This window comes from Pseudochaenichthys georgianus, chromosome 13 (assembly GCF_902827115.2).
Source record: "Pseudochaenichthys georgianus chromosome 13, fPseGeo1.2, whole genome shotgun sequence".
Lineage (NCBI taxonomy): Eukaryota > Metazoa > Chordata > Actinopteri > Perciformes > Channichthyidae > Pseudochaenichthys > Pseudochaenichthys georgianus.
Window position 1 is genome coordinate 14,048,822 of NC_047515.1, and position 17,545 is coordinate 14,066,366.

Consider the following 17,545-nt stretch of genomic DNA (forward strand, 5'->3'; position numbering starts at 1 on the left):
ACCGCGTCCCCCCCTCCCCCACCCCGTCCCCAGAACTACACATGCTGGCTATTGTGTTTCGCAACATGTTCTCTATCTATGGCACGTCTCTACTGGGAGTTGTAGTTTTAAAAGACGTTTTCGTATTTCCAATAATAATAAGTTGCCAGTATTAAACTGTGTACATCCCTGGAGGTTTAGGGGATAGGAAACACTCAAATGTAAAACATATAATTAATAAATGGGTGAAAATTGATTGTGCCCATAATGGGCAGCATTAATATATATACCCACATGCCAGCTAAGGTCAGAAGAGCTTTATTTAACAGCTGGTCTTATGTCTGTGACCCCTCCTGTTGTTCATTGATAACATTACATTACATTAATTGATAAGCCTGAAACATGCACTTGTCAAGGTTCAGAGGCACATTTTGCAAATATGGCAGTAGCCATCGATCAGCTTAAGATAAGATATACTTTATTGATCCCAAGTTGGAAACATTTGCGTTACATCAGCATGTGTAACAGTTGTAAATATGCAGTGGTGTTTATTTACATCATTTAGTATAATCACACAAATTCTGTGTTTTATATTTAACAATTCTGTGTTCTTTATTTATTGATTGTTCAATACCTGACAAGGCCGGAGATGAAATATCTACATACATCTTATAAGAGTATAATACATACAGTTACAGTTACAGTTAAAATAAGTGTTTCAACATAGTTAACATTGCTGGAGGTATGCACACATATTGATAGATGTCTTGTAATGCACTATTGAGGAACCTGCGACCCAAGTTTTTCATTCAATGCATAACTACACCATAGTTGTGTAGGCCTATATGATATGTCAATAAACCTTAGAAAATCTTGAAAGGGATGTGCAAAATAGTCATTATATAGTCTTTAATTAACTATTAGTAGAGAATAACGAGTAATGAATATACTTTATAGGGATCCTATTAATATCTAATAATAAAAATAATGAAATTCAATAACATGCTTTAACCACTAGGTGTCCCTTTATATCAGCGGTGCACCTTTATGGTGTAAATACAGCCTATCTACCAATTGGATCAAATATAAAAGTCAGCCGAATTAGTGTTGATACTGCAAGGAGACGTATTGTGTGAAAAGAAATGTAAGATGTTGTTTAATGGCTGATATATTTATGATTCACGTCACGTTTTCAGTTCTTCCTGTTTGTCTAGAAGTCTTCTCATCAGGGCTCTATAAATACAGAACTACGGCAGATATGTAATATTTAATGCAGCCGAACCGTGTATTACAATGCCGTTATGTGATGACTTTCAAAGAGAAAAGCAAGCACACTCGGAATAAAGTATTATTTTATTCTGTTTCCGGTATTTGTTAATGACGATGTGCTGTGAGATGTGAGACTGGAATTGCACAGGGGAAAATAACGTATCTTTAGATGCGGATTTTGTTAAACTAATACGTTTGCGCTGTGGACCAACACTATACATTGACGGGGAAGGGGGTAGCAATAAAGATAACACCATTAAACAGTTACACAACATAACAGAAATAATATCGATAGCAGCGTCCCTAGCAACCACCTTGGTAACAATGAAAACGTTCTATGGACGCAATTTCCTGAAGTAATCTTCGTAATAACTAGCAAACTAAAGATCATGTACATCCACTGCACACATAATCTGAAATAACAACTCATATTTCTCGCATCAAATGGCATCAAAACGCATTTTAATGGCCAAACTAACTTTAAAATAGGCATTTTCCACCGAGAATAAAACGAAGTTCGGCCATGTTCTTTTTTTCTGCAGGGAGAAATTTGAAGATCACGTGACATAGACGCCAGCCATTGGAATGAATGGTGGAAAAAACGGGGTTTGTCAAACAGAGCACATGGTGTAGTCCTAAACGATAGCTGGGGATTCTGGGTAGTGTCGTGTCTTCTGCCATTCTTTGCTCCGAAAAAATATTTTTTTCTCCGAATCGAAGGGGAAAAATACAAAAGCATTGTACACAATTTAAACCAATCAATGTTGTGTAATTAACAAGGATATTCTGGTGTTTTTTAGTCGATGAGTAGTGCAGATATCACTGTAAAATCAATCGACAGTAAGGGGAATACTTACTTCCGGGTGTACAATTCTCCGTTATCCAATGGGAATGGACGCTCACATTGCCTTTAAGGGCAGCCGACACAAACGAATGCCGTGCTTCCATGAGCGTCAAATCCCGCCGCAGATGGGAATACATTGCAATCAGTTGAAAGCTATTTGCGTCCCTTTATGACGCTGAAAGAGCCTAGGAGCGTCACAACTGCACGCCTCGGGACCCTGACCAAACGTTGCTCCTGGACGATTATGGAGTGAGAGTGTGTTGCCATTCGCGATGTTTCGCTATCTCGCAGATCCCACGCAGCAAGCAGGATATGAACCCGCTCCTCGCAGCAGCGAGACACGCAACGTCCCGCCAACACGGCACCCAGACCCCACGCAACATTCTCATCTGTTTGTCATTACTGGTGTCCTTTTCTGGTTGCTAACGCCATTGTAACACATAATCACTGATGTTCCGCTGCAACGTGGTAGACTCATCAGAACAGAGTGGGCGAGCTGACCAATCAGAGCACAGTGGGCTCACAGGGAGGGGGGGGGCAGGAGCTCCAACAAGCCGTTTAGGACAGAGAGTGAATACACATACTATACAGAGATGCTGTATGAGAAACCAATGTGAGTTTGGAACATTGCACAATATACATCTATTCTAGAAGACCTCAACAATGGAATTATGATCAGTAGAAATGGCCATGACATGGGACCTTTAAACGAAATCAGCATTTGTTAACTATACTATTCTTTAGGCCTATCCTATTAGAGGACACATTTGTTATCCTAAATATCTTGGTTTCTACTTCTCTAGGTTATGTTGTCTTACACAATACACTTACGTTAAAAACATCTTATTGATATTTATTTTATCTTGTTATTTTTATTGCATATGATCATGAGGTAATCGTAAATGAACCGGAAGTATTCAAGTTACATTACTTTTATATTGTGATAATTATAGGTTACTTATTACATTTTTTAATAGTAATTGTAACGGATTGGATTTTTTGAAGTAATCCTCCCAATCCTGGTTATCACTGTATGTTCAAACCACAGACGGTCTATACGCTTGTAGTGACAAGTATTCTTTGCAGTGTCCATTAAAGACTCCCCTAATTGTTTGGAACTGTCATCCATGTAGGTGATCCTCGATGTTTCCAGAAAGGAGGTCAAGGTTCACAACATCCCCACTTCCATGCCAGAGGACAGAATGAAAGACCGACTTGGGCTGAGTTTCTGCAGGCCCAGCAGAGGGGGGGGCGAGGTGGAGAGGGTGAAATACGATAAGAACACTGGGTCAGGACAGATCACCTTTCTCCACCCTGGAGGTACGTCTCTCCTGCCACATTTACTAAGATAATGGTGTCCTGCTCAACATCTGCATGTGAAATCTTGGTTTACACTCAGAAGCTCTCGACACGGACAGCTGTTACACTGAGACAGGTCGGCACAGGTCACATTTTTCTCATACCAAATGAATCATTCCAAAACGCGTACTAATGCTGCCATTTATTTCCATCTGAGTAAAAACAGTAACTCATTAAAGGTCTAACTTAAAAAGTTGGTTAACATATTATTTAAGCAAGGAGAGTCAAGAACAGTTAAAAAAGAAAGGATGAAGTCGGAGAAGGGAAACAGGATATTCACAGTCCTGAAGAGAGAGGGGGTTCTTACCGCTCACTGTGTCTTTAACCTCTTTACCGCTGTTTTCAGTTCAGCCGGAATAAATGCAACGTTCTGTGCTTCCCATAAATATAACAAATAATATTCAGAAACTATTCCACTCTGGCCAAAATGCATGTCAATTTGAACAGACTTCTTTCTGTGGAATAATATGAGTGCACATGTTTCCTTAATCAGAGAGTCCTGAGCAACTGTTTGCTATGCTTAGTCTGTAGTAATTTATACTTATATGGTAAACCATGAAGCCTACCCCCTTCATTAAACGTAGCATTCCACTCTAATGTTAGCATCCATTGGTAGCAAGTTTAAATATGTGTTGTCTTTGAGTGGTTGCAAAACGTAAAAAAGAGCTGTATAATTGCAGTGTATTTAACATTTATCTTAAAAGATGTTTGTCACATTCAGACAATTTTCAATCAGGGCTGGGATCTCAATATCTTCGGCTATATCGTTATACACAATATACATCTCAATATTTGTATATTCCTTTCCATACCTATCATGGAATTATTATATCCATGATGCCCAGAACTACACCCTACCGAACCCGAACACTTCTTTGTATCTGTATCCAATTTCAGAATCATAATATAGTTACAATAAACTGGAATTAATTGATGTCTATTTGAAAATATACCTTTTCAAATATCCTAACCATTCCATTTTAAAGGGTTATTTGTAATCTCCTTGCAATCTAGCAACAGAAAAGTGAAAAGCAATTATACTTCACTATTAAGACCCAAAAAAAAAACTTGAGGGATTCCTGTCCGTGATAAAGTGAAGGAGGTTTTCCTTCTATAAAACAGCTGTGGGCAGCAGAACCGCTGAATAGAGATCGAGGCTGCTACGTTCAACCACACACACCTCTACACACATCGAACTACCAGAGCATTCCCCTCGTTTTATGAAGGACTTGTCCTGTCACCGGTGTGTGTGTGTGTGTGTGTGTGTGTGTGTGTGTGTGTGTGTGTGTGTGTGTGTGTGTGTGTGTGTGTGTGTGTGTGTGTGTGTGTGTGTGTGTGTGTGTGTGTGTGTGTGTGTGTGTGTGTGTGTGTGTGTGTGTGTGTGTGTGTGTGTGTGTGTGTGTGTGTGTGTGTGTGTGTGTGTGTGTGTGTGTGTGTGTGTTCAGCTCTGTGTGTGCGTGTTCGGTGTGTTACCACGAACAGTATTTTACCACGAACAGTATTTTACACAAATCATGTGTATTCCCAAGTGAAAGAAATTCGTTTAATCTTAATCTCGATGTGCTATAGTCCTACCGGAGTGCACCGGAATGAACGATACTATCATAAACAAATGCACACACACACACACACACACACACACACACACACACACACACACACACACACACACACACACACACACACACACACACACACACACACACACACACACACACACACACACACACACACACACACTTTCTGAAAATGGTTGCCAGAAAGCTTTTAATAACTTTTGATCTCCATGATCTCAAGAACGTTGGTTTCGAACCAAGTGGCAAACTCCGGGGGAAGAGCCGGGAAGCCCATAAGGAAGTGCCTCAAACTGCAATTAATCTATTGGCCGATAGGGGATGGATGCAGAAAGGAGCAATTTCCATAGACCCCCATGTTAAAATGCCCAACTTTACAGCAGAAATAAACATGTTTCTAGCCTGGATTCAAACAAACATATTCTGGATATAGTTAGCCTGTTAAACCCGATTGCCGCCGCCGGCGGGGGCAAACACAACAATATTCACGAAACTGTGTCTTTTTGCCCCCGCGTGTTTGCCCCACGCCGCTGGTTTTAGACAATGGCCCTGCTCTTAGAGTCTCACTGTGCTGCATCTGCCTTTTTAAATACTGTACATCTAGTGAAATATACAGAGAGGCTAGCTTTCGTCAAAGTTTGGTGAGGTTGTGATTGAGCCACATTGCCACACTGAAACACAACAACCAAATCAGTTAACTACATTTATTACTTTTAGTGTGGCAAGTTTCGAACGTGTGCGTGAAATCTTAAGCCCTAAAAAGTAACTTCCTGTTTTTTGGCGACTTTAACTGCGTTCTACAAAATAAGACAAGCTTCGCAGATAGGATTCACCTGAAAAGCTTTTGTACCGACAGGAAAAACCGGAATGCTTACACGTCCTACGCGGGTTCCCTTTTATAAAATACAATCAACTTGAAATACGGAGCAGCTTTTGGTCACGCCCATGATGGCCTATAAATCGTCAGTGAAACGCCCCATATGAATCTTCATTTAGACCAGTGTTTCTCAAAGTGTGGTCCGCAGACCACTGGTGGTCCGTGAGCGCCCCCTAGTGGTCCGTGAGTATATTGGTAACATTTCACATTTTAAATAAATAAATGTAAGTGTATGACAATGTAAGTGCATGACACAGCGCAACACCTTCATCACACATGTTGCTACTAGGGTTGGGTACCGAGAACCGGTTCCGGTTCGGAACCGGTTCCAACATTTCGATTCCAACGGCATCATTTAGAAATGTAAATTTCGGTTCCGCTTTTCGATGCCTGAGGAAATGTTTCTCGCCGCTCTCCGTAGCCTACTGCATGACTGCGGCAGGGCGGGAAATGTAGTGTTGTACCCACACTTCCTACATTGTAACCTGAGACCAGGGCCGACCCGTTGCACTGGCGTTATAGATGTTCGCCTAGGGCCCAGATCTGGGAGGTGCTGCGCTGACAGCTCTGGGAGGGAAAACAAATGTTTTGACCGTTGGTGCTCATCCTAATTTTCGGCCTTGATGTAACAACATTCATAATTAAGTAAATGTAACACCCTTTTCACCCCGGTTACACGTTTCATTCGCCCTGTACGATGGGCGCTGCAAGTGATGAAAATGGGGGATGTTGGCTTATCTGGCGCCCGCAGCTCACAGCCAAAGTGCGAGTGAGCGAGGGAGAGAGGGAGGGTGCACTGGAACCGGCGCTGTTGTTATTAGCATCTGGTGCTAGCTGCTCTAACGGAAGAAGAAGATGTTTCTACAATAATGTGGAGGGAGAGTCCTCTCCAGTCAGACTGAGGCTGATAACTACAGCTCAGTGAGGTAAAGGACTCAGTGTTTAGATAGTTCACTTCAGTCTAAGTTATCTCAGTGGGTCTCAAACGTTTTGATCACAATTTACGTAAACACATATTTCCAAGGCACTCTTTTATAATTATTGGGATAAAACAGGTTTGAAATCATTCCAATGTATACTATAGGACAGTCAGTGATGTACCTGAACGCGTTCAATGAACGATCGTTCATGAACGCGTTCATATTTTCGGCGAACGTGAACTGAACGTACTGTATTTCCGCTAGATGAACGTAATTGAGAACGCGTCCATTCACAGCGCTGTATAACGGCGTTCAAAAGTGCGTTCATTCTCAGCACTGTATTATAACGGCGTTCAAAAGTGTGCCAGATTTCATATGCCTTTCAGCCGAAAACCCAGTTAAAGCACACCGTAAACAGGCTTCAAAATAATGCGGAAAACCACCCAATCTGGCAACAGCAAGCTGCCTGTGAAGCGTACGCGCCTGTCACCCCTGGCTGTCGCACTAAAATATAAATATACTAAATATATCGGACTCCTCACAACAAACAATGTGGAACCGCGGAACCGGCGAGCATTGAATGAATGAATGAATTAGTATGGACAAAGCCGAGAGCAGCTGCAGCAGCACTCGCTCAGAGTGAGACTCTACGGCAGGGGTGGGGAACCTCCGGCCTCCGGGCCGTATACGGCCCGCGAGACAATTTGGTACGGCCCTCGAGGTAATTTATAAACACAGGCAAAAAATAAAAAAATGAAAGAAATCTAGACCGCAAAAAAATTAAACAAGCGAGGCTGCAGTTCTGACGGAGAGCACCAGAACGCCACACCAGCACTTCAGAAATTGCAGTACCGATAGGTCCATACACTTGCCGTAGTTTCTGCGTGTCTGTGTCTTTAGTTGAAAGCCCAGTGGCGATCTGCTCATCTGTCATACTGATCAGACAGTCAATAACTGTGTTGTTATCATTAGCATCTGGTTAGCTAGCTATGCTAACGAATATAAGAAGCTTTTTCGACAACCAGTGAGGTAAAGGCACATCTTTATATGATCATTATAGTTATAAAAAAAATAAGAGAATAAAGTAAACAGGTATAAAATACTATATGACAGTTATTAATAAAGAAGAATACAGTTTGAAAGGGGAGTGATTTGTCAAATATCCATAAATTAAAAGAAAATCTGCTTACAGTTGTGTTTGGGTGTTGAGAGATGTGTCCATAGATCTCCTAATGTTGCTCTCAAAGTGCACCAGATTGATGCTTTTAACTTCAACATTTAAAAAAAAATCTTCCCAGTGGAGCATGCGGGGGGCATGTGCCTAAATGCGCCTAACCTCCTCTAGGGGGGTCCGGGGGGGACCCCCCTAGAGGAGGTTAGGCGCCCCCCCCCCCAATTAAATCATGTTCACATGGATAGGAAACTAAATACATTTGCACACTTCTTGTGTCCATATCTTTCTGTTTTGGTGGTCACGCCACACCGTGCACGTGCATGCATACGCGAGTCATGGTGAGATATCTGGATTAAGAGGTTGCTTTTTCTTTGCACAGAATGAAATGAATGGGCTGGGATTTTAGTTTTTATAAGCAGAGGTCAATAACTTGTACGGCCCTCTGAGGATATTGTAGGAAAAAAGGTTCCCCACCCCTGCTCTACGGCGTCGGCGTATGAGCATTTAAAAGAGTTTTACGTTAAAGTCAGTACTGACTCAGTACTGAGTGGCGAATAAAAAGAGAGCCAAAACAGATCCACTACCTACCCAAATCCCATTAACATCGTACAGGAGACAAATAATAGCTCGCAGCAACGTATTGAAAAAATAACTATAAACTATAAATTAGTTCATTTTTGAAACCATGAACTTTAGTTCAACATTTTGAATTATGAACTATGAACTGAACTAGTTCATTTTAAAATGTGTGAACTGTGAACTGAACTAGTTCATGTAGAAAGTGAACTTTCCCAACACTGAGGACAGTAAACCAGACATATCGTTTTAAACTGGAGAGATAAAAAAATATGCATAAATAAAATAGTAAAATAAGATATGAATGAACAACACAAATAAAATACGTTACATGTATTTGTTATTGGCTATGGGTTATTGGTTATGCTCACATACTTATTTGATTATTAAAATGTAAACCGATCTTTTTCATATGGGTGTTTAGAGTTGTACGCCCTAGATCTAGTCTCTAGTAATTCTGCTTAAAGTGCACCAGATTGAAGCATTTTACTTTAAAATGTTCAAACATTTCTTCCCGGTATGCCTGAGAAGGCAGATATGCTTGTTTTTCTCACCAAGAACTTAATCATTTTTTTTACCCTACCCCTCAAAGAATCGGAATTGAGAACCATTAAGAATCGGAATCAGAATCGTGGAAATTCAAACGATACCCAACCCTAGTTGCCACTTGTTTGTACCATTTTCAGGCGATTTGTAATCTGTTCTAGAAAAACGATGTGATTTTGGATATGTGTGGAGTTAGGTGGTCCACGAGTGTTTTTTTATTGGTTAAGTGGTCCTTGGTATGAAAAAGTTTGAGAAACACTGATTAAGACTGACTGCACAAAGACAGCTTAAAAATACTTTTCACCCAGCACTGGATCTCCTTGTTGGGGAGGTAGAGAAATGTACAGTATATAGTGTGGGGGAAACTTATGTGTAGCAATGCAGTGGGAGTCACCGACTCATGAAAGAGACATGGGATGAGCTGGAGCTTTGATGTCAAACACTGATGGTTTATTTACAGGGTTCGTACGGGTGCTTGAAATCCTTGAAAATGCTTGAAATTTGACGTGGTGTTTTCAAGGTTGGGAAAGTGCTTGAATTTTGGGAATGGTGCTTGAAAATGTAAATGCTTTACTTTTACAATAAATTGCTGTCTGACTGAATAGTTCGCTTTTTAGATTAAAAGAAAAGAATTGCTTCGCTTCTACATAAAACAGCTCCGCTGCGGCGTTCCCGCGCTATGCGCGCGACCTGCAAGTGTTTGTGTTACGTGTGACCTGGGCATTCTGATGAGAGTGATAGATGACTGTGTGCCAGGAGGTTGCCATTTCAACGAGCGTTGGCTAGCAGAAGACAAATACAAGCCATGGCTAAGACGAGGGTCAAGCCCACGAGTAGCCTCCTGCAAAGTGTGCAACAAATAACGATGGGAGAGTCTGCGCTGATGAGCCACATGAAAGGTACGCAGTAGTACAGCGTTTTAGATTAGGCTAACGTTGCATGTTACGTTTGTTTAAGCTAACGTTAGCAAGCAGAATAGCGAACTCGATTGAGGGATAATAATAATTGCAGGGGACAATCATTTCAGAGGAGCGTACCTATGGTATGTGTACCTATGGTACAGTCGCCATCGTGTGGTGTTCAGAGGATGAAGCACTCACGGCATTTCGTGTTATAGTCATGAAATATAATCTATTGATTCGACAGAGCGATTTTGAAAGCAATGTATTTCTACTGGTGGTATGTTTCGTGCCTAAACCAAATGTGACTTGCTCTATTGAAATCAGTCGCATTGACCCGAAGACACATTTTCGTTTGTATTACTGGTCTGGGGGAAGCTCGCGAGTGTGTTTGTGTATTTTTGCCTTTGTGTACCGGGGAAACACTCACAAGAAACACCGGCTGTTGTTATGCCTGCTGTGACGTTACACTACTCCGTTCTCTGCATGTAATTATGCCGAAGCTTCAAAGTTGTATTTATCATCTGAATTTGCCGAAACAAGTTTAATATTCTGAAAGCCAAGACTTTGTTTATTTGAAAACAGATAAAAACAAACTGTCTTTTATATAACATGTAAGTATTATACAATTAAAACTACATTTTGTTTTAATCCCATGTAATTGTAGAATGAACACAGTCTTCCTTTGGAGATGTATAAGTCAGGAGTCTTGAGTAGTCAACATTACCTAAAATCATTTACACATTAGTAAATATTATTTTCCATTTGTTACCATTGTGAGTTTATTTTTATGCAGCTCTGTGATTTTGTGGCTACAATCCAGGCTAATACACTACCAGAGGTGGATAAGTACTCAGATCTTGTACTTGAGTAAAAGTAGAAGTACTCAGATATTGTACTTGAGTAAAAGTAGAAGTACTCAGATCTTGTACTTAGTAAAAGTAGAAGTACTCAGATCTTGTACTTGAGTAAAAGTAGAAGTACTCAGATCGTGTACTTGAGTAAAAGTAGAAGTACTCAGGTCTTGTATTTGAGTAAAAGTAGAAGTACTCAGGTCTTGTACTTGAGTAAAAGTAGAAGTACTCAGATCATGTACTTAGTAAAAGTAGAAGTACCAGAGTGTAGGAATACTCTGTTACAGTAAAAGTCCTGCATTCAAAAATGTTCCTCAAGTGCAAATAGAAAAGTATTCTCATCAAAATATAGTGAAAGACAGTAAAAGTAGTTGTTGTGCAGATTGATCCATTTCAGAATAATATATATGATATGTTTTATAATGATTGATCATGAAAGTGTTCTCAAAGCTGGTAAAGGTGCAGCTAGTTTGAATGACTTTGTATTCTGCAGGGTAGCTGGTGGATTTACTCCAGGTGGAACTAAAGTCTGATTTAACACTTGATTATATTTCACATCATTCATCCACATCTGTGAAGTAACTAAAGGTGTTAAATACATGTAGTGGAGTAGAAGTACACCATGTACCTCTGAACTGTAGTGGAGTAGAAGTACACCATGTACCTCTGAACTGTAGTAGGGATGCCAGCGATTATTCGATTATTCGAATATTCGCTACAGTCTCCATAATCGAATATTATTTTTAAAAATCGATTTTATTTATATATTTTTTTTTTATTTTTATTTTTTTTTTATGGCTTAGTTTCAACCAAAATATATATAAATATATATATGCTAATAATAGTAATAGTATTAATAATTGTAAATGGTCATTGGTCACACCACCAGTTTGTTTTACTGTAAACTTGGAGGAAGCCTGCGTGCAGAGCAGACTGCTAATGCAGCAGCTACACACCGACCCCGCCCCCCCCCCTCTCCCTCACACGTGCGACTAAAGATGAACAAAGCGGCAGGTAAAAAGAGTTCCTCCTTGTGGAACTACTTCGAACTTACAAGTCCAAAGCAAGTTAAATGCAAGCTCTGCGAAAAGACGTTGGTCTATCACAGCTCAACCTCAACAATGCGTTCGCATTTGAGTGCAAAGCACGCCAAAGAGGTTACAGAGAAAGACGCAGCACAGCTGGCCATTACCAACTTTACTTCAAGGCCACGTCGTTGTGATAACATGCTTGTTTGTTGTTTGTACTGTTAAACATGTTCCAGTAAAGAAAACAACGGAATTCCTTCTTTCTTTCTTTTTTCTCTCTTTCTCTCCCGCGGGGGGGGGGGGGGGGGGGGGGTCGGTCGGTCGGTCGAATAATCGATTATGATCATGGTCAGTTTCTGGCAACCCTAAACTGTAGTGGAGTAGAAGTACACCATGTACCTCTGAACTGTAGTGCAGTAGAAGTACACCATGTACCTCTGAACTGGAGAGGAGTAGAAGTACACCATGTACCTCTGAACTGTAGTGGAGTAGAAGTACACCATGTACCTCTGAACTGTAGTGGAGTAGAAGTACACCATGTACCTCTGAACTGTAGTGCAGTAGAAGTACACCATGTACCTCTGAACTGTAGAGGAGTAGAAGTACACCATGTACCTCTGAACTGTAGTGGAGTAGAAGTACACCATGTACCTCTGAACTGTAGTGGAGTAGAAGTACACCATGTACCTCTGAACTGTAGTGCAGTAGAAGTACACCATGTACCTCTGAACTGTAGAGAAGTAGAAGTACACCATGTACCTCTGAACTGTAGTGGAGTAGAAGTACACATGTACCTCTGAACTGCAGTGGAGTAGAAGTACACCATGTACCTCTGACTTGCGTTCACTACCAACCTAAAAGTACCTCAACAATTAATCAATAATGTATTGAAAAGTTATTTGGCTGATTGTTGTATATCGGCTCAGCCAGGTTATATGGGAGGCCCAGTCTACGTACAGGTCACTAATTTTGAAATATTAAACTTAGTTTTATTTTCTTTAATTTTTCATCCTCTTGTAGAATGCTATCACGAAACACATATTTGGTTGTTTATAGCATAAAGAACATCTGATTTAATGTGAGGTAGGGAAATAATCATTTGAGTATGTGTATATAAATATGTAATTTACAACAGCCGTAAGATGCTTGAAAAGCTGGAAAATGCACCTTGAAAATGCTTGAAAAGTGCTTGAATTTGACTTTGGAAAAGGTGTAAGAACCCTGTATTTAGGAGGTTCGGCCGGAGGATTCACATCACAAGTCACAGAGCCAGAGGTTCTGACTTCACGGGAGAGTTGCCACGTCAATTCTGGAGCGCCTCTCTCTCGTCAGCCCATTTAACTGGTTTCACAGAGAGTAATCAACATATTTGAGAAGATAGCCTAAACAGCTGGGAACACTGAGTCACTTGCGTCTGACAGTTATGGCCTCGAAGATGTCACACCTTGGAGTCCACAAACACCGAGAAGGAAGTGTCCGTGTCCCAGTGTACCCACAACAATAAACCATCTGTGACCTAGGGTTGCCCGGTCATAGAAATGGGAAAAACAACAAATGGCTGAATCAGCCCATTTCCAGGGAGTATAATAGACGTCGGGGTTGGTCATACACGTCAAAGGGCAACAAGGTTAGATATCTAGGAGTCTAGGAGAATGATTCCCTAACATATAGTATTGTTTGGTGGATGCAGTGTGGACATCACTGTTGGTGTCGTTACTCAAAAAAGGAATGCCTTTTCTAAATAACTCACTGCTGAAAGTGATTAATTAAACTTCTAGTTACATTACTTTTGGATTACTCTGTAACATCACCTGAGATGCAGCACAAATGACAATATAAAGTTAAACCTCATTGATCCCAGATCAGCTCAGACCAATCCTTAATCTGATAAATACAATCCTGCACACAGACCTCTGTTTCTGCTCTTTGTTTGAACATCATGTTTTCTTTAGCTCAGTTTCCATCAGAACACTGGTCCAGGTAGCTGGAAAAGTTCTGCTGTCTGATGGCGGCCGCCCCCCGTTGCCTGTATCTTGCTCATATGTTTCGGAAAGATGGCGATTCCACCGAGGAAACGGGCAACATTTCCTCCACGATGTTTACTGCGCCTGTTATGGGCTCCATGTTAAAATACATTTTGGGAAGTTTGTGTAAACGGATGCAGCCCTCGCACTGAGGTCAGCCAGCTGCACGAAGCAGTGAGGACCAGGATCAGTGGCGGTTCTAGAACATTTTACATGGGGTGGCAAAGGGGGGGCAAGAGATCATGACAGGGTGGCATGGGAGAGCGGACAGTACGTGGTATTTTATACTGTATATATAACCTATTTATTGTTAAATCATGCCCTAACACAAGTGTTCTTAATGCACAAGAGAAACAAGGCGTTCAGACAAACAAATTAACATAGTATAAAACAGCAGAACATACTCAAGATACCCTATAATTCTGTTTACTGTAAGTACAGTAAGAGTACTTAGTTATAATTAAGTACACAAATAACATCACCCACTCTTAAGAGAGCTAAAGGTGACCTGTGCAAACACATTTCAATAAATATTTGTCAATACTAAGAGTCGCTAGAATGGAATATGGAATATGTATGCAAGGAGAATAAAAACATACCATGTGGTCCAGCTGGAGTTTCATCTGCCTCCTGATCCCTGCCTCTGTCCCTCGCCCAATTTCAGTCAGACAACTCACGTGTTTCTTTAACATGTTTATTAGAAGCAACATAAAGTTGAGTTTGGCGACTAGGCTCGGGCATCATCACTCCATAGATATACATAGCACGATAAGTGATGATCAAATAACTAACCCCCGAGCCTACAGGTGGAAGCTGGGGTGGTGGTGGGGCAGGCAAGCAGCAGCGACGACGTAGAGGTAGCTGCGGCAATAGCAGCAGCAGCAAGCAATGCATGGAGAGAGATCTGGCAGGTTAAATAGAGCGGCATATTAAGGATACTCTGTTTGGTTGGTTGGAGAGGGGCGTTATGTATGAATGCAGCATAAGTGCTCGAGTTGACTGCCTGAACTAGCTCGCAGGCTTCGCCCCATTTCTGACACATCATCTTTATTCCTCACATACATTTCTTCTTCTTCTTCACTAATGTCTTCATCTCCTCCTCTTCCTCCTGCTCTGACCCTCCTGGTCTCTTCAGTGAACTCTCTTTTCCTTTCCCTCTCTCTGTTCGTCCTGATCACTTCTCAGATATGTCTTGTTGTTGTTGAATCACTCCAGCTACTCTGGCCGGCAAGAGTCTACGTGTGAAAAGCACTGGGAAAAATGCTTGTATAACTTTACAGGTTAGGGCCATGTAGCTAATAAGTAGCATATAATAAATATAAAATCAGAAAGTATTTATCAAACACACACAGGCAGCTGTGTTTGGATCCAGTTTGATGGTAAAGGATGTATGGTTTCATTGATCTCGCCTCATTTCTGTGATGTGTAATTTACGTAGGCTACCGGATAGTTTAGCAAATAAAGTGATCGATCTCCCAGCTACCGCTGTCTGTGTAGTATTTTGTAACGTAACGTCCCAAACAGCGACTGTCTGTTAAAGCTATCGATTCAAACGGCAGCGTTTTATTAATATTTAGTTTCAAGCTCTCGTCCTTAGTAAAAACTAAACTAGTGGAAGGGGGAATGCTCCCAGGGGAAGCTGATCCACCCTCAGGTGCTGGGACAGCTCGGTCTCTCTGCAGCTGTGTGAGCCGCGGCGCGGTCTGTGTGAACGCCGCTCCGCAGTTTAATGCAGGCCCGTAGCTGCGTTTTTAACAGGCTTAAGATGATATTTAAAATGATTCACTTTTAATGAATTAACTGCTTGTTTCGTTGCTTGAGAAGCTTGTGGACATATTGTAGGTTTGTTTCTACAAGTACAGTTTTAGGGACACAAAAGTTAGGGGGGCAGCTGGGGGGGTTAGGCTGCCCCCCCCCCCCCCCCCCACTGTAGAGCCTTGCCCCCCCCGTAGATCCGCCCCTGACCAGGATGCTGATCTCCAATGCTGGCTGGTATTTGGTTGTTAGTTTAGGAAGCACTCAATGTGACGGATTTTTCTTAAAAGGAGCATGCATTTTAAACACAGCCCAGGCCCAGTTAAACTCTCAGTGTTGATTGGAGGGTGAGTGTGTGTGACATATACGTGCGTCTTTTGGTGTCTGTGAGAGGGAGAGAGCTATTGGAGAGAGTAGGAGGAGCAAAACTCTAAAGCAAGTCTCATGCGTGCGGCTAAACAAATATACACGATAATTTTTAGTCGACTTTCACGATTATGTCACGTTTGAACCTGATGTAATTGTGTGTGTGTGTGTGTGTGTGTGTGTGTGTGTGTGTGTGTGTGTGTGTGTGTGTGTGTGTGTGTGTGTGTGTGTGTGTGTGTGTGTGTGTGTGTGTGTGTGTGTGTGTGTGTGTGTGTGTGTGTGTGTGTGTGTGTGTGTGTGTGTGTGTGTGTGTGTGTGTGTGTGTGTGTGTGTGTGTGTGTGTGTGTGTGTGTGTGTGTGTGTGTGTGTGTGTAGTTGCTGATGGCCTGGCCCTGAGAGGGTGGTACCGACTGGATCTGGATTCTGAAGTGAAGGTGCAGGTCGGACCCGTTTACAGTTACCAGCTGCTCAGGTTCCAGGTGAGCAGGTTTTATGGAACATTCCATCAGTGTTTCTACACCTCCACCAGCATATCATGTCTGAATCTGTCCTCTGATCCTTTCAGAGTAGAACTTTAGGTATTTTCTGATTCATGATTTACTACCAAATCTAATTTGATAAAATAAAAGATAACTTCAGTATGCATCTCCTCACCTGACTGACGGAGAAAAAGATGATCAAACTCATGTTGTGATTCTTTTAGACCTTCTGTGGCTCTCCCAAGCGAACTGTCCTACTGGAGGACATTGAGGACAAGGAGGAGGAGGAGGACCTGCAGGACCACCTGGAGATCCACTTCCAGAAGCCCAGTAACTACGGCGGGGAGATAGAGAGCATTAGATACCTCTCGGGGGGGAAGGCTCTGCAGGCCTTCTTCTGTGAGGACCCACTGTAACTCCTACATCTGCAACAGTTGCGCACATATCTGTCTTTATGATTGTTTGATATACAAAATCATATTTGCAATATGATTGAATATGAATATATTATGGAAATGTGACTCTTTTGTTTTCCTGCTGAGGATGAAAAGATGTTGTGATTTAATCTCTGTGCATTCAATAGAGGGTATACACTTAAATAAATCATTTAATATATATTATCATACACGAATAACCCATGGTGAAGGGTGTTAAGATTGTGTTACAGTAAGGCCTAGTCTGGATGTTGACTGTATGTGTGTAAAAAGGGTTTTCCCTACTTTCGCAAATAAAAGTGGAAGAGTCTTTTCTTTTCTTACGCATATTCAGACCAACAATGAAACACAAGACCACTTACTACATTTTAAGAAACCAAAAATAAAATCTGAGCTGAACAGAACATTTTAATTTTAATGTAACACATGTAGTAGATTAAACTCACCCACACTATTTGTATTTTTCAATAGGTGGTCACCTTCTAAAAAAAGAAAAATGCAAATGAATCAAAGTTTGTAAAAAACATAAAGCTAATTCAGGAAGTATTCCTAGCTATTGCATGTATTGGAATGCAAAATAATATCACT

The 17,545-nt window shown here is 41.3% G+C and overlaps 1 protein-coding gene across 1 annotated transcript in view; it reads left to right on the plus strand.

Moving 5' to 3' along the window:
- nmi (N-myc (and STAT) interactor) overlaps positions 1–17,267 on the plus strand; it is a 44,919-nt gene extending 27,652 nt beyond the window's left edge. Inside the window, exons 7-9 of the mRNA XM_034097304.2 lie at positions 3,226–3,412; positions 16,420–16,523; positions 16,748–17,267. Of these exons, the coding sequence (XP_033953195.1) occupies positions 3,226–3,412; positions 16,420–16,523; positions 16,748–16,939 (483 nt within the window). The 3' untranslated portion in view covers positions 16,940–17,267. The remainder of the gene's footprint in view (positions 1–3,225; positions 3,413–16,419; positions 16,524–16,747) is intronic.
- Positions 17,268–17,545: the final 278 nt, after the last annotated feature.